Raw genomic sequence first — 16,515 nt, forward strand, 5'->3', positions numbered from 1 at the left:
ATGACCACCTTTTCACAATTTGATTGGAGCATGCATTCATAATGGAAAATAGTTGACATAATAATCTATCCCCAGGCATTATCATGCCAACATGTACTTTATATATACATGTATACTATATCTTTGTGAGACGTAGATATAAAATGTCTCAGGTTTTCGATTATAGTAATTTCGAGGAAATTTCTTTAATTTTTATCATATATGTAAACTTGAGGCTATTAGATTTTCATCCACTTACCTCTGTTCCTGTGAAAAAATGCAAGTGTCAACCTCAATGTCATCCACGAATCGCACGTACTCGGGCGGCCAGTGGAAAAAAAAAAACACCGGTCACACGCGTCAAGGGCCATGGCATGCAGTGCCAATATAATGATAGCTCGCACAAATTAGGTGATACATAACATTTGTGTTTGTGTGCATGGGGACGATCCGATGGTTCATACAACAAAAGGGTTTCGTACAATTATTTTTAACATTGTTAAACGTACTCTTCCACATTTACGTAGCATATAATATGTCTTTATATTTATTTGGATTGTTATCTTGAGAATTGCTAAAAACCGTTATTATGAAAAAGTGGACCTTTCAGAATTTGGGGGGGGGGGGGGGTGCGTACGCACCCGACGCACCCCCCCCCCCCCCCCCCCCCCCCTGGCTACGGGCCTGAACACTGGATGAGGAATTAACAAGGGACGAGTTAAATTGCAAAACGAAGTAACTCCATTTATATTCATGAGAGATATTTGTAATTTAATCTGACCCCCCCCCCCCCCTCCAGAAACAAAAAAAATGTACGGAAACAAGAATTATGGAACAAAATCGTTAACTTCAAGAATATTCCTTGTTATGTAACAAGTTGGGTATCACTGGAAATTATTCATTTTACTCTGTTTGACGATGGACTTATACTTTCAAAATGTTTAAAAGTGGCGCTTTAACCCGTGTTGCAATCCAAACCTTTAAGTGTTTCCCTCCGGATTTTATGTCAAAAACTGATATTTATTAAAGGAAACCAAAACCACATGACATTGTAACCTCTAGTAGTCTCCTCATCCAGTGGTTCCAACACCAAAGTTTTAAAAATTCATAACTTTTGCATTGATTGTCCGATTTTCCTCAAACTTTCACTGACGTGCTCTAATAATGTTGCTGCTTTCACTCAATCCACATTGCTCTTTGGGTTTTGGTTTCCTTTAAGGACTATAAGTGACAGGTCACCGGGAGCCTTGTGAAGCCATGAATCAGCACCTCATCTGATATGCACTTGTGAATACCACTGGAAAAATGTGAAACTTAATAATTCCTTAGTTTTGTTATGTTCGGGGTTTGTTTTTTTTTTTTTCGTTTTTGTTCCATTCTGGTGAAACTGCTACCATTCTATCATCATTGTTTGAATTTACTCCTTTCATTGAAATTGAAGTCGACGTAATCATGGAGAAGAATTGCACTTCAAAGCCAAGCACAAGATGCCAATTAATGAGCAGCGGTTATCCGATACAAACACTTCAACGTCGTATAATAATGGTTACATTAAGTACCTAGAATATCTTTGTTTCTCACGTCTTTCGGGGTCTTTTTGTTGTGTTTTAAATTCTTTATTCGAATTTCGTTCGGTATCACCATCGTATTCACGATGAAACGAATACAAACAAACAATGGTTTTAGGTAGATTCATGTAGATTAACAAAGACTTGTACAAAAACCTACAAATATATATTACAATACAAATTCGCCTTGTATAATATTGGACGTGCATAGAAAACTGGTCATGGGGGAATGTAAGTATACATTGTATCTGCTTTTTCTTTTAAAAAAAATCATTTTCTAGAATTTAGTGGTATAAGATGCATTTTGTGCTCTTATTGCCAATTTAATACTTCATTGAGACCATATCAAAGCATAATTTTTCAAAAAGGGCATTACACATTGTATTTGCATTTTTTGGTGAATATTATCACACTTTTTATCTAAATTCCAACAAACTGTCATTATTCCACATTTTCCCTTATGGCTGGAAATAGAGTCGTATAATATACATACATGTTTATATATTATATGTAATATAATATATAAAAATACATACACTGTATATTATATATACAAATAATATGAAGACATAATTTAATTTCTGACAGAAAATATGTGATAAAAACCTAAACTGGCAGTAAAACACTTTTTTCATCATGCATTTTCCTTGCCGAGAGTGTTGTAATGCCATTTTAAGTTTTTATCACATATTTTTCGTCAGATTTCTTGGCTACACCCATTAAAAAACACACACACACACAAAACAAAATTCTGTCAATGACATCATCTGTCAAATATTGAGAAAGCACTGGGTTATAATCAACAAAAAGACATTGGAGAGCTCAGCATAACGTGCATGTTTTCATGCAATGTCTTCCGTTTGTCGGATTAGTAACATGCAAGTTGGTGCAAGTGTAACGTAAATGTGCACTTGCCCCGCCACAAGTTTGGGGTGTTTGCTAAAGTGCAAAGTTATGCAAGACAAACAGAAAGGGAAAGCCTGTTAAAACGAGGTCTTCAGAACCATTGATTTTCCTCATTATAATCAGTAACTCGTTTAAACAAACTGGAGTGTGAGACGAGCAAAATACAATTTGTACTGTAATGGAAAATCGGGTCCGTCGAATTCATCTTGATGCACGCAGAACCATGTTGTAAGCCAGCTCTTCATATTCGTTTTTCCTTGGCATCTTTGACACTACTCTGATGGGGCGACACCCCCCTCAATGTTTGTTTGTTTGTTCATAGATGTAAAGCTGGTCCACTGTACAATCACACCACACACACACGCACACACACACACACACTTGTCACAAATTAGAGAACTCGTACGAAGAGATGGCTCAATGCATACGGATTCGTAGTAAAGACTTTTTTCTCTTTATTCATAAACTTCTGTACCATAAACATCTGGATAAAAATTCTGATAGAAATACATGTACAATGTTCACACAAATATCTGGGAAGAGTATCTCAACAGGATAACATAATATGAGGGGGTAGGAGAGCGAGGACGGCCATAACATTTGTTTGTGTTTGTGCATCAGTAGATGCCTACGAAACATCTAAGAAACATTTTCAAGAATGAATACAGATATTTCACCACACAGCTCACTGGATGCTCGCGTGACGACGTCCACAGTTAAATCCAGTTCTTTTTTTCATTTCAGCTCATTTTCGTCAAATGCGAGATCACTTGCAAAAGTATTGAAAAAAAATGAAATGAATAAATGAACTGCCACAATCTAGTAGATTTTTCAATGTGTATATCTGGAGGGTGGTAGGATGGCTAGAACTGAAGTGATCAGGTAATCCCATCAACACCCGTTGAAAACATGCAAACACCTCAACTTTTGTCAAATACAGGGCTGCCTACATTTACGCATGAAAAATCAGTGAGGTTAAGCGGTGTACTCAGAGAAATACTTGTATTAATTGGCGAAATCAACTCCTAAAATCAGGATATAAAGTTCTCTACCTAGCACATGCATAGGTATCATTTTTTTTTGGGGGGGGGAACTCCTATGAAATCAGGGAAAGGTGGCAGCCTCTGTAAAGGGTAGAAAGTAACATGTGGTTCTTTTCTTTATCATATGATCACTGAGCATGAAGCATTTGTATTCTTCTTTTTTTCTTTCTTTCTTTTGCTCTATTAATTTGGTTCTGCTCATACTTCATACATTTCTAGATGTGGAGTTCACCAATACCATCTACCCATACCCCTCAAACAAATCCTGAAATGAAACAATATCAGTGCAATGAATCTCACGCAACTTTAAGTATAAATTCTTCGAAATATTGAAATCAAGGTGATTAATATTATGCCTTATTGCTGGACGGAGAGATGATTACAGAATGAAAGACTTGTGGTCCATTTTATTTACATGGCATATTTACACTATACATACAGCAGTGTCAAAATGGCACTGGAGAGCTGATGACAGAATTTGAAGCAGTATGTCACATTCCAAAACCTGTTCAAATCCTTACCCCAAAATATGACATTTTGGTCTATTTTGTTTTGCTTTTTTCCCCCTGGAATGGGGCAGACCACTGCTTGTTGTTTTCAAAATATCTGGTTTGTTTACATAATCAAGCAGTACAAAAGATAAACAAACAAATAATAAACAATGCAGGATTGCCTTTGTTGGCAAATAAACAACAGCTCTAAAGTCACCTGCAGATGGTATTTTTCTTTGTTTTTGTTTTTCCTTCTTTTCAGGAAAATTTGCATTGTTGGTCTGCAACCAAAAATGTCAGCTATTACACCAAGCCTATCTAAAAAAAAAAAAAACCCTATGCAAGCTTTACGTGAATGCCATGTGCAAAATCATGTGAAAACAAGTTGTAGAACTGAAATTCACGCGACAAGTTTGTAAGCATTGATCATTTATATGCCGAAATAATGACATTTGAAAGGAAGAAAAATGGAGGGAAAACTCTTGCATGGTACATAAATGGGATGGAATGTTCCTTGAACAAGAAAGTCTGGCTCATAGCCGACTGGATAAACGTAGGGCATTTAGGAATACGCTATGATCCGCGTCGCTTCTAGCATAGTGTGGACCGCGTTCACAAAACGGAAGCTGGTGTTGCGCATGCGCTCCATGCCGGCCTCCGTGGAGAGGTCGCACACCATGTGGTGGAGGTCAGCGTGGAACTGCGTGCCCTCGGCGTGCGCCTCGGAGAACTCCTCGTCGTACTCGCCCATCTTCAGCTTACAGGTCTGGGCCTTGCTGGTCAAGATAACCGCCCAGTCCTCCTGGTGACCGCAACAAGGGATGAGACAGAGAAAAAGGAGAAGAGAGACATTAGCACTTTGCTGAGCATTTCTGCATCCTAACTAACAAGAATTTTCCTTCATCGTCAAATCTTTCTTGCTCCTCTCTCATACAGTTGGATATCTTTTTTTTTGGGGGGGGGGGGTGCGGAAATACCATATTGGAACGTTCATTTTCTACAAAATCATGACAGCAAAAATTTCACACTTGCATTTCATTTTTTCGGCAAGGTTTCAGTTTGTCATCACAATTCTAGATTTGTGTAAGTGGTTTGGTTTCTCTTCAGTTTGGAACTAAACAACGCACATCCCGCAGCTATGAAAGAAGAAACGAAAAGCATAAAGAGGGAACAAATGAACAAAGCAGCGTGACTCTGCTCATGCTCAGAAGGCTCGCAGAAGACCAAACAAAGGTTACTATTCGTACATTCACAGGCAAAATACAAAGTGGTTTCAAAGAAGGCGAGAGAGAAGCAGAAAGAAATAGGGAGCAAAGACACAATCCCCAAGAACGCCCATAAACATAGAAAGAAGATAGCATGTCGGGTGTTCCATGATCACCGCAGCTATTAGGTCAGTGACCCCTTTACATCCCAAATGCCAATCAGGTGTCACACACATCAACCAATCTTCCCATTTCCTTGCAATACCATCTCATCCGCAAGGAAATTGTTAAACATAACATGCTCAGCTTCACTATACATAAAGAAAGGATGAATTGCATTCATGTGGAAGAGTGAAATAAGACCAATTACCAAAATAAAATAAAAATCACATTTAATGACATCCAGAAAAACGCAAGAGAAATATTAACACTCGGCTGTACTGCAGCAATTTCAAATTCGAACCACATCACTTCAAAAAGCACCCTTCCCAAACCATGAACTTGCCAGCAGCTAGGATAAAGAAATCCATCAAAACGACATTATCCTGCTAGACACACAGTATGCATCGATGGATCTCATCTTTAATCAGTTACTGATTTTACAACACTCTGTCAAAAACCAGCTGTAATTATGAGGCTCTCTTTATCATCACTAATGTCTAATTATCATACCTACATCTAAAAATAAAAATTGAAAATAAGCTTTTCAAAGAAAACTATAACACAGTGAAACCTTGGCTGATTGATTGGTGCTCTTTTGCAGTTAACAAAAGAACAAGGTCGATGCTTGTAGACATCACCACTGGAACAGGACAATCTACAACCATATAATCCTGATCTAATACATTCAGCTTCAGCTATGACAAAGAATCAACAATTAGAATTACTACTCTGATTGATAGTTCTTGTGTGTCCAGACAGAAGGCCATGGCTCAAAGTTTCAAATGCTGGAGAAAAAGTGTGCTATTGCGTGTGAACAGGTGAAGTATGTGCGAAATGATATAATTTTCTATTCCTTTAGATGACTGGTGTGACCTCGTCACAAAGTTCTGCTCTTCTGTGAAACCCCTTCCCCCTTGCATGTGCCAGTGCGTTCACACTGGGCAATGTGCATGGTCCGCGTGCATATATAAAATGGGCGAGTAATTGCGCCTGCACTCTTTGTCACAACACACACGGGGAGAAACAATACCTTGGTCTTTGGATGGGAAACATCAAAGGGTAATGATCAGCAAAGGAGCAGGGGGATATAAGAACCAAAGACAAATAGTCACATGATAACTGCAGCTCAGTCAGACTCGCATAAAATATAACGTGTTCACTGGGTATCTTCAATTTTAGGGAGACATACTTTGGTTGTTGAGCTTTGGTACGTCAAACATAACAGGAAAGAAAACAGGAGACACTGCAATTTCCAAAGGGTAATAAACATTTTGAATCATCGTCTTGTTATGAGTACAAATTGTAGGTGCTATCCTTCCAAATGTGGACCCCTCCCTCCCCTTCCCTCCCCCCCCCCAAAAAAAAAGAAAAACTTCTTTCAAACATTAGACCTCCCACGTATCTTTGCACAGTAACTGCTTCTGCTCCATGCCACCAAACCATGCTGCCATCTCACAAAGCGTTTCAAATATTGCGCACGATTTATCAACTACATGAATAACTTTGTCAATTTGACGCTCATGAATATTTCCTCGAGAACCCAACTCCCTCTTATAATCACCTAGCGACCGTTTAAATATTCTATCCGAATAATCCAAGCATACCTCAAAATAAGATATTGGTCAAATTGGTGCACCTAAACTGAAACTACTTCTTCAAATTTTGCATCACAGCTTTCACTGGGTATCTCCTGATAGTACACTTCCCACATCATGAGTGTCAGCTTCCAACATGTAAGTCCCCCCCCCCCCCCAAAAAAAAAAGAACTTTAAAAGTGACAAATGTCAACCCCCCCCCCCCCCCCCCCCCATTTAAAGGGGGAAGGGTAAAGGAAAGAAGATGTGGTCAAACTTACATCCTTGACCGGTTCAACCACCAGTTTCTCGGCTCCGAGCATGATGACCTTATCGGGCGGAGTCTCTGCATTCCACTTGCTCCAGGAGAAGGCAAAGTAGGAGGCAGAGAGGGCCATCTGATCGTAGGCCGCTGCCTCTGTCTGCTCATCCTGGGGGAGAGAGAGAGAGGAAGAGAGTTAGTCAAAGGTCAGAGGTTAGTCAGGAGCTTGCCATGGGGTGTGGTACAGTTAAAAAAAGGTGAGAAAGAACTAGATACTTTAAATATGAACTAATTTTGCAGGTCCCTAACATTCTTTTGATTTTATCCCCGATATAAGGACATATTCAAGTGAAGGTTCCCCTGTGCTAGCTGCTTTTAATCTGGCAGTATTAAAATCACTTTCTAACATCATGTGTCCTGAATTTCTACAAATCAGACTGACACAAAGATGCCTTCTTATCAAAATCTCTGAACTTAACTTTTGTTGGTAGGCTGGAAAACACTGTAAACGCAGAAAATTTTGCCGTATATTCATTTTTGCATATATCGCGCTACCTTTTGAGAGCGTGAATTCTAAAACAAGCGCACCTATCTTAACAATTTTGTCTGCACACTTTGAATGAGTTGACAATTGTACAATGCGAATTCATGAATGCTCGACTATGTTTTTGAGCCGCTCAGCACAAGAAATTTATCACGCATAAATATGCAACGTTTAAAGTATCAATAAGGAAATTGCTATGAATTCATGCATTTATTCTTTATATCTTTTCCCAAGCTACTTATTACTTCACTGATGGTAGCTGAAACGTTTTACAGAATTCCTAAATCAACATTTTCTAGAAATGCACAGATTGATGTGTAAGACAATCCTAGTGATGAAGATCTCTTTGTTGGGAGGGACGGGGGTGAGGGGATGGACAGGGGAAATAGGGGACAGGCCAGTATAATTGACCTGCTGGACTGGACCTGGTTTTGGCTTTCTGTTCTTTGAGGTTTGTTTTGCTAGATGTCACTTTCCACCGGCTCACCTTCTCGCTGACGCTGACGTACTTCTTGGAGTCAATCTCCGGGAAGAGGTTGACGCCGGCCGCCTTCATTGTCTCGATCAGGACCTTGGGCTCCAGCCACTTCTCAGTGATGGAGGCTAGCTCCGGCTTGGGCTCATTCTCACCCGTCTGACGGAAGCAGCACAGGTGATCCTACGATGAAAAGAGAGGAGGGATCTGATGTGCATTATCATGAAGAGATTTGAATCATGTCAGCGCAGGGAAATCCCATTTTGATAATCAGGTCGCTGGAACCGCTAAGTTTTATTTTTTGCTATAACAGGTACCTCAATTAAACCATACTGAAAGAAAAAAGGAGATCAACTTGAGACACTAATGGAAAATCAGGATAGCCTAATTTTTCTCACTGAAAACTGTAACACCGTTGTAGGTGAGTTCGTTGTGACGGGATTTCCATGTACCATAATCTCAATCTTCCACTTACAATGCAAAGATTAAGTTCTCCAAACATGAATGTTAGAGAGTTAGTGTGTAGCCATGCTCCTAAATACACCATTGCAGAAACAGGAATATTCCAGTTAATGACAAATGCTCAAGCACTTCCACTGTGGCACTCACAAAGGTGTCTTGTGAAACTCAAGTTTATATGGGGGCAAGGTAAGTATTTGTTCACAATGCTGCAAATCTAAATTCATCTGTATAAAATTAGTTCTGGAATAATCTGTGTGATTGCCCACAGGATTTTTGTTTGGAGAATACAACTTTTTATGTCAGTTTGCATACTCTACTAAAAAACAGAAGTATCAAAATCCCCTTACACATAACATACCCAATTCTTTGAATTTTATAACCAAAGAAGTACTTGCCACATCGGACAAAACAGATTTTCGAAACTTTGCCATGCTTACAAAATGAATTCTGAAAAATCTTCTTCTTTTTTTTCATAATGTCATGAAAAAGAGGGAAGAGGGCAGCTGGGAAAGAGCAAAAAGTGTTGACGGAAATTGCATACCTTAATCTCGATCTCCACCTCGAGGATGGCAGCGATGATGGTGAGTCTGGTGTGGTTGACGCCCAGCGGATACAGCTCCCAGGATTGGAAGGGCATGTTGATGTGCTTGTCTTGGATGCAGGCCAGAGGGCCAAACTTGATCGTCTTGAAGGACAGCGTACGGTTCTCTGTAGCCAAAATGGACCAGACGAGACGATATCAGTAAGTAGGCAACTTTCATCAAACTCTCTCACAAACGAATTCCTGTGATAAGACACACTCATCAAGTTCTGTTCTTCAGGACTGGGGGCTTTTTCAATAGAAATGTTAAGATTCAGAAGGGGAAACTTTTGATAGGAACACTTGATGTCCAGAAGTTATTTCAAAATGTTGTCATATAAAGGGGAGCATCATAATCAAGAGACTTGTGATTTGAAAATGCTTTAATATCAAATGGTGATTTTGAAATGCTGTTATATGGAAGGGTTGAAAGCACAAGAAGCATTGGTGCTATAGAGAATTATAAACCTGTGCATACATTCTGCCTGACAGAGAATACAAAATATTATCACATCTTTGTGGATGGAAGGACAAATACAAAAATGTTGTACAAGATCATTTGTACAATTACATCCAAAGCAGAGTACATTCTGAGCGATGATAAATACAATACCCGTACTCAAATGAATCAGACGAGAATAAACCTATGAACCATGGGGTATACAACACAGCACAGTTCTCTCTATACCTACTTCATTACCCCGCCATTCCCCTTCCCTTCCCTCCTTCGCCCTCCAAAGCTTTCAATCCAAGAGGAACTGTGCGACAGGTGGCAGTGGTCACCTACCCTGGTCAAACTTGATGTCCACAAAGCCGTCCAGCCTCCACTGCTTGCCCTCTTCCCACCAGTACACCATCTGGGGCTCTTCACTGAACAGCACATTCTCCGGCAGCCTGCAGGGGGACAATGAATTGGGGGGGGGGGGGGGATGGGCAGGGTACAGGTTAATTACCATGGCACCATACATACGACTCGAGAAGGGGCGCTGTGCCAGCTGGCCCTGAATGGTCTTTACATCCTTCTTGCTCTAAAGAAACACCTTCATTGGTGACTTTTGGTTTTATTGTTCAAGACCTTTTGTGTTGTTTCTTCTTGTTTGACTATTTCTGGATTTTGCTTTTGTTTCTTATTAGCAATCATAGACTTAAAATATTAGCATTAAAGCATTAAAATAGTTATTAAGCATTAAAATAGTTATAAGGACATTATATTACAAAAAAAAACAACATTAACAACTTTTAGCCAAATTTGAAAAGTTGGAAAGCAAACATAGACTCATATTTTACTGAAGTTCACTCTCCGTTCTCCCTAAATCTGTTAGCTGGCTTGCCTATTTTGCAAGCTTTTCAAGACAACAGTGATGCCTATAGTACTTTTCCTGACAGCTTACCTTCAATATGTTACAGAACTGACTTTGTATAATCTTATTCTTTTATAAATATTCAGCACTCACTCAACAAACCTATCTTCACTGGAGTGTATTACTACAAATGCCAAAATATATTGGCTCTGCTGAACAAATCTGTTCACCCTTACTGTTGATTTCAAAATATATTACTGAGCCAGAAGAGTTATTTTAGCCCTGATTTTATCAACGGAGCTCATAGTGCTGCTACAAGATTCACGATGTCATGTGACTGCAATTGATATAATGGAAATTCCTTGCCGATTAAAACTGGGCATTAAAATTCACAGTGAAGAACATTTAGGGCACGACTATATTCCTACACATTGCATGACAACATCAATGCTTTACCCGATTGTTTTTGATAGGTTCCAAAATAAATCCGACCATATACTCACTTGAGGGTAACGCCAACAGGGGGCGCCCCGAGGGCTTCGGCTGCTGCAGCGGCTGAGGCAGCCGCCTTGGGGTCCATTGTCTGTCCCATGGTCAGTGTACCGGACAGTGACGCTCCGAGCTTGACACCATCGGCGTTGCCATAGGGCACCCGCTTTAACTCGTTGGGTGTCTCTGAAAGTGACAAAATGTGAAAAGGTAAATAGGCCTACTGATTATACTGAAAGGATCCATACAATGCAAATGCATGTAGATATAAAACCTGATTATCACTCATGTGACCAAAAGAATGAGGAAATATGTGCCATAAATTTTATAATAATTTGTCTGATATTCTTATGAACATAACAGCTTCCAAACCAAGGACATCCTTTGTCAATAATCACTGTTAAATTATCGATATGATTGATAATAGACACTGTACTGAAACATGCAAGTTATGCTCATTCTAGGGGAAGGTGGATTCCAATGTAGCTTGTCTATGATATTAGTAATTTAACAGTTATAGACAGATGGTGTCATTTCCAGAATCTTGGTTTGGAAGCTTGTTTGTTGGAAAGATCTAAATAATCTGAAGAAAAAAACTTTTTTTTTTTAATTAAAAATGGGAAATGGCAGTTATTGAATGCAAGTCTTGCCCTACAGTACATCCATTAACATTCAAGGTGTTTCATAAAACAAATAATGAGTGATCTCTATTCTTACGATGGAACATGATTCTAATTTAATTCATCAGAAAGTTCAGAAAATCTTTTTAGCTTGGCTTTGCCCCGTTAAATGGAGGGTCTAATCTTTCACAAAGCGCAGAATCTTGTAACATCGCAATCAGACCCATACATCACTTGCATGTTGCAGAGTGAGGTCAAGCGAGGTCAAACTCACCCTGTGTCATCAGCCAGCTCTTCACTTGCTTCGGCTGGGGCGGCAGGGACAAAAGGTCAAGGTGTATGACCCCTCCCAGGACCTGGTAGGCACGCAGGTCAACGGTGTCTTCGTCCTCCAGCTCGTACTCCTCCCCCTCCTCCTCTTCCTCCTCCTCTTCCTCCTCCCCTTCCTCTCCCATTTCTTCCGCTGGTGCTTTGGCTGCGGAGCATCAGAGGGAAAAGGTCAAAGGTTAGTTGTAAACTTCCTTTTATGATCTTCACCACATTTCACAACCACATTCCATCAAGGTGACTTGCAGCACACGGGCAGGTCGCTGAATGCTTTGTGCACTTTGAATGCCAATTGGCAAAAACACCCAATACTATTGTATGTACTGTCCAAAGTCCTTTGCACAGAAAGGGTTAAATTGGACATACTTCCTTCTCAAACAGCAACAGGACACAAAACCACACTATGTCTTCCTGACTTGTTTCATACACTCCATGCGAGTCAAACTGCATCAGATAAAGGTGCATTTACAAATTTGTTGCAATTTGTCTAAAGGGGCATCCCAGACGATTTTCATAATTTCACATCATGTAGTACATAAATCGACAGCTCCATGTATAGATTCATGGAATTGATTGAGGTCCTTGAGCAGAGAAACCAATAAACTGAAAATCTTAAAACAAATTACACTGAACAGTTTTGATGACATCAGAGCCTCACATATTTAAGAAATGTAGCAGTGTAATTCCATTACAATACCGCTTGCTCAACAAGTTCACCTGTGAAGAATCTATGCATGCCTTCTTCTTTTGTTCTGCTTCCTTGAGGCCCAACTCATGCATTCTTATGGTGAGGCTGTCATGTCATCATCCTTGTTCATTGCAATTTGTTATAAATTTTGAAAACATTCTCATTCCTTATCCCAATCACTGTAAATTTTGAAACTCTGTACTCAGTTTAACTAATTTATAGTTGTTCTAATGTTAGAGTCTGGAAATCATCCAGAGGTCCCCTTTAACATGCCTCTCCACAATGGAGCACTCTTTCCTTACACAATTATTCAACCTCACATCTTATGCGTTTAGTGATCTGAAGTGGATATCTCAAGGAGGTATATGTCTTGCAATGGGAGAGCGACTGCACACACAGGATTTGTAAACTTGCAAGATTGTTTTGCAGATCACAAACAAGCCTACCTGCAGTTTTCGCTGAAGACTAAGTGATGGAACAATAAAATGACACACACACAGAAAAGCGAACTATCCTTGTACAACCATCTTCTGAAGAATGTAGCAAGAGATTGGGCAACATTAACTGTGTTGGCATTGGATGTAGATATTAATTTCATCATCACAGTGATTTTATTTCTTTTTTCTTTCATTACAACTTGATAGAAATTCCGCTCACCTTTCTCCGGCTCTTTTGGAGTTGGCGGGACACTCTCGTCAGCATCGGCCTTTTCCTCTTTATCAGCTTCGTCTGTCTCACCCACCTTTGTATCAAACAAGGAAATAGAGAAAACAATCTATCAAATTCAAACCGCACCCTTTATGATAGAAGGCAGCAGGCTATATTCTGTCAAGCGGGCGGGTGTGTCATGCACAAAAGAAGAAGGGTGTGTTATGCACATAAAGAAGGGTGTGTTACACATATCAAAAATGGTGGTCTTCACAACTTAGTAATATAACAGTATCAGCACACTTCATTTCAAAAGTGTTGATGTCTTGGTTAGCTTTTACTCTTGATCGATATTTTTTATTGTTCTTTTAACTTGGGGAGGCAGGAGACTGGGAAAGAGCAAGTAAATATGTCACATTCTATGCACAAGACTTTAAGAAACGTAAACCTGCTTTTGTGAAAAACACAAAGGTTAACTGTGCATTCTATATAGATCTGGGTCAGTGAGGTGACCTTACCAGACATCAAGAGGCATTAAGTACGTCTGCTGGGATGAAGTACTAATCATTAATACTTCATGAGATGACTAAAGGATGTATTGGGTCTTGATGCACAAGATGTGCAGTACACTGCCACACAGGAAGAAATCTTGGCAGATAAACTGTAAGGCGGGACTACTGTGAATGAAATGATCATTTCGTAATGAAATGACTGATTTTGTAACGAAATAGGCCATGCGACACTTGGCGCTCCATACAAATTGTCCATGGTTTAAACCATGGTTTCAATTGTACCACCTTCGTGATTTCGGACCATAGTGTATAATCCAGTTGAATATTAAGTATATGTCCAGTAAAGTGGAGCCCTGAACAGATAGGCAGTAGTGCACTGGATGACAGCCTCAGCGTAAATTGCAAAAGCAATGTGTAAAAAAATACAAGCTTTTATAGAACTGTAAAACAAGGAATGTTCGCGTGCATTTTAATCAGGGATGCCAGTGGCAAATTGCTCTTGGGCTGGAAATTTTATTTGTGAACGAAACTGATGTGCGCGAAGTGCAAAGTCCCTTCGGCCGGGGTCCAGGGCCCGCTCAAGGGCCCTGGAAGCTCTGGGGTTCTTAGATGCTCTCTGGTGCAATCTGAGCAGTTCTGAGGGCTCTTCTTCCCTCAAATCTAATCCAGAGAAATGAATTTGTAGCAAAAATAAAGAAGTCCTAGTGCCGTAAACTCCGTAGTTTTGCTTCGTTCAGCTGACTCGATCGACTCACCATACTCTCTCAGCGCTGTAGCTGTAGCGAGAGTGCAGCATGATCCATGCACCGCAGTATAGTACATTGCCTAGAAACACCACATGTTGTTCGATCGCGATCGCACGTGCTGGTATAACGCTTTCCAGACAATAATGTGGTCGCATTCTAGAAAAAAAAAAGAATTTGTAGCAAAAATAAAGAAGTCCTAGTGCCGTAAAATCCGTAGTTTTGCTTCGTTCGCACCACACCGTCTCAGCCAGAGCGCAGTATGATTCATGCACTGCGACCGCACATTAAATCGCATAGAAACACCACACACTGTTCGATCGCTATCATCGCACGTGTTGCATGTCCCATGGCCCAGCTAGAGTAGCAGCAGCAACATCGCGCAAGTTTTGCATGACAGTCGTTTTGTGATATTCTCATGCCCACGTATATGCGAAACATACTACGGAAATCGTGAAAGTGAATGTCCTGTAAGTTTAGATGATCATATTTTTTCGTTTTTCTTTCTTTCTTTCTTTGTTTCTTTCTCGCGTTTTCCGGCTTTCCCACACAGACGGAAATAGTATCACGAAGCCGGAAATTGGACACCAAAATATGAAAAAGCCGGAATTCCGGCTATTGCCGGAAAACTGGCATCCCTGTTTAATTTCGCGAATTTTGCGAGCGCCAAGATTCACAAAATTAAAATGCACGCAAAATTTCTTGTCTACACTAAATGCATTGAACACCAGTGGCAATTTGCAAAAAATTTCATGCCACGAATGTAATTATCCTGTTTTACAGTACTCCAGCATTGGTCCTCACCTCTCCCTTCTCTGCTTCATCTCCTTCCCCCTCCTCTCCCTCCGCCTTCTCCCCCTCCCCCTCCGCTGGGGGCGGAGCTTCTTCCTCCGGGAGCTCCTCCTCCGGGGGCGGAGGGCGGAAGCGCGGCCGCTTAAGCTTGAAGGTGCGGCAGCGGTGCGAGAGGTGGTCGTAGCTGGTGTGCACCACCCGCACACCGATCTCTGAGAGCGCCAGCTGCTTCGGGAGTTCAAAGGTCAGGTCCTGCTCCTCAAATGTGTAGCTCTTGAACCTGGTGGAGAAGAATGCAAGAAGAAACTCTTGATAATATATCTGAACGAGGGGCAATTTTTACACCCCTTCTGGTTTTGATTGGGTTTTCTCAACAGCCAGCTAATGCTGCTACAAATCTGGTGTTTTTGTGTTTTTCAAAATATTTTTTCAAAACACAGCTACAGTGGACTCTCGTTATATGAAGTCCTCGGGACTGGCAGTTTTCTTTCGTTATATTGAGATTTCGTTATAAGTGAACAAATAAACAATAGAAATACACAGAGTGGATGATGGTGTGACCCAAATATTTACTTCGTTGTAACCGGAATTTCGTAAACCGTGTTCGTTATAACAGGAGTACACTGTATTCAGTTGAAAAAATTCTTGGTCTTTGACCAGCCAATCAAGAGATACAAAGGGAGACAGAGAGATAATTTTATCCACAGACTGATGGATGGATGGAAGGATACACATGCACAAGGAAACCAATAGATACACGCAGAGATAGATGACAATATTAACACACACACCAGTTGATATAATGTACAGATAGACAGCTAGTTACAGTGCACCAGGAGATATAGGTGTAGACATAAACATAATACTGTATACTCCATATATTCAGCGAGTTTAATATTTCGCGAATTGGAACTTCCCGACAATTTCATGAGTGGTTGAATTCATGATTGTGGAGTACAATCCTGATCGGAGAAATGAATTCGTGCATGTCACATCCATGTCAGGATGAGAGTTAATACTTCCTGTGTTTTTCATTTCGCGAATAGCACGTAACTTGCGAAATTCACAAAAATAAAAACCTTGTGAAATATTTGGCATATACAGCAACTAGATGGATAGAGAGACAGACATTTCAGAGATGTAA

At 40.2% G+C, this 16,515-nt stretch overlaps 1 protein-coding gene across 1 annotated transcript in view; it reads right to left on the reverse strand.

The window, feature by feature from the left end:
* Positions 1 to 4,121: 4,121 nt before the first annotated feature.
* LOC139727669 (dynein axonemal intermediate chain 7 homolog) overlaps positions 4,122 to 16,515 on the reverse strand; it is a 39,699-nt gene continuing 27,305 nt past the window's right edge. Inside the window, exons 8-17 of the mRNA XM_071638650.1 lie at positions 15,384 to 15,651; positions 13,334 to 13,418; positions 11,936 to 12,136; positions 11,056 to 11,227; positions 10,039 to 10,145; positions 9,213 to 9,379; positions 8,222 to 8,392; positions 7,210 to 7,359; positions 6,385 to 6,390; positions 4,122 to 4,789 (exon numbers count right to left, since the gene is read on the reverse strand). Coding sequence (XP_071494751.1) covers positions 4,550 to 4,789; positions 6,385 to 6,390; positions 7,210 to 7,359; positions 8,222 to 8,392; positions 9,213 to 9,379; positions 10,039 to 10,145; positions 11,056 to 11,227; positions 11,936 to 12,136; positions 13,334 to 13,418; positions 15,384 to 15,651 — 1,567 coding nt within the window. The 3' untranslated portion in view covers positions 4,122 to 4,549. The remainder of the gene's footprint in view (positions 4,790 to 6,384; positions 6,391 to 7,209; positions 7,360 to 8,221; positions 8,393 to 9,212; positions 9,380 to 10,038; positions 10,146 to 11,055; positions 11,228 to 11,935; positions 12,137 to 13,333; positions 13,419 to 15,383; positions 15,652 to 16,515) is intronic.

The sequence above is a fragment of the Diadema antillarum genome, unplaced genomic scaffold, assembly GCF_040938485.1.
Source record: "Diadema antillarum isolate AM-2024a unplaced genomic scaffold, OU_Dant_1.0 seq00000142_RagTag, whole genome shotgun sequence".
NCBI lineage: Eukaryota > Metazoa > Echinodermata > Echinoidea > Diadematoida > Diadematidae > Diadema > Diadema antillarum.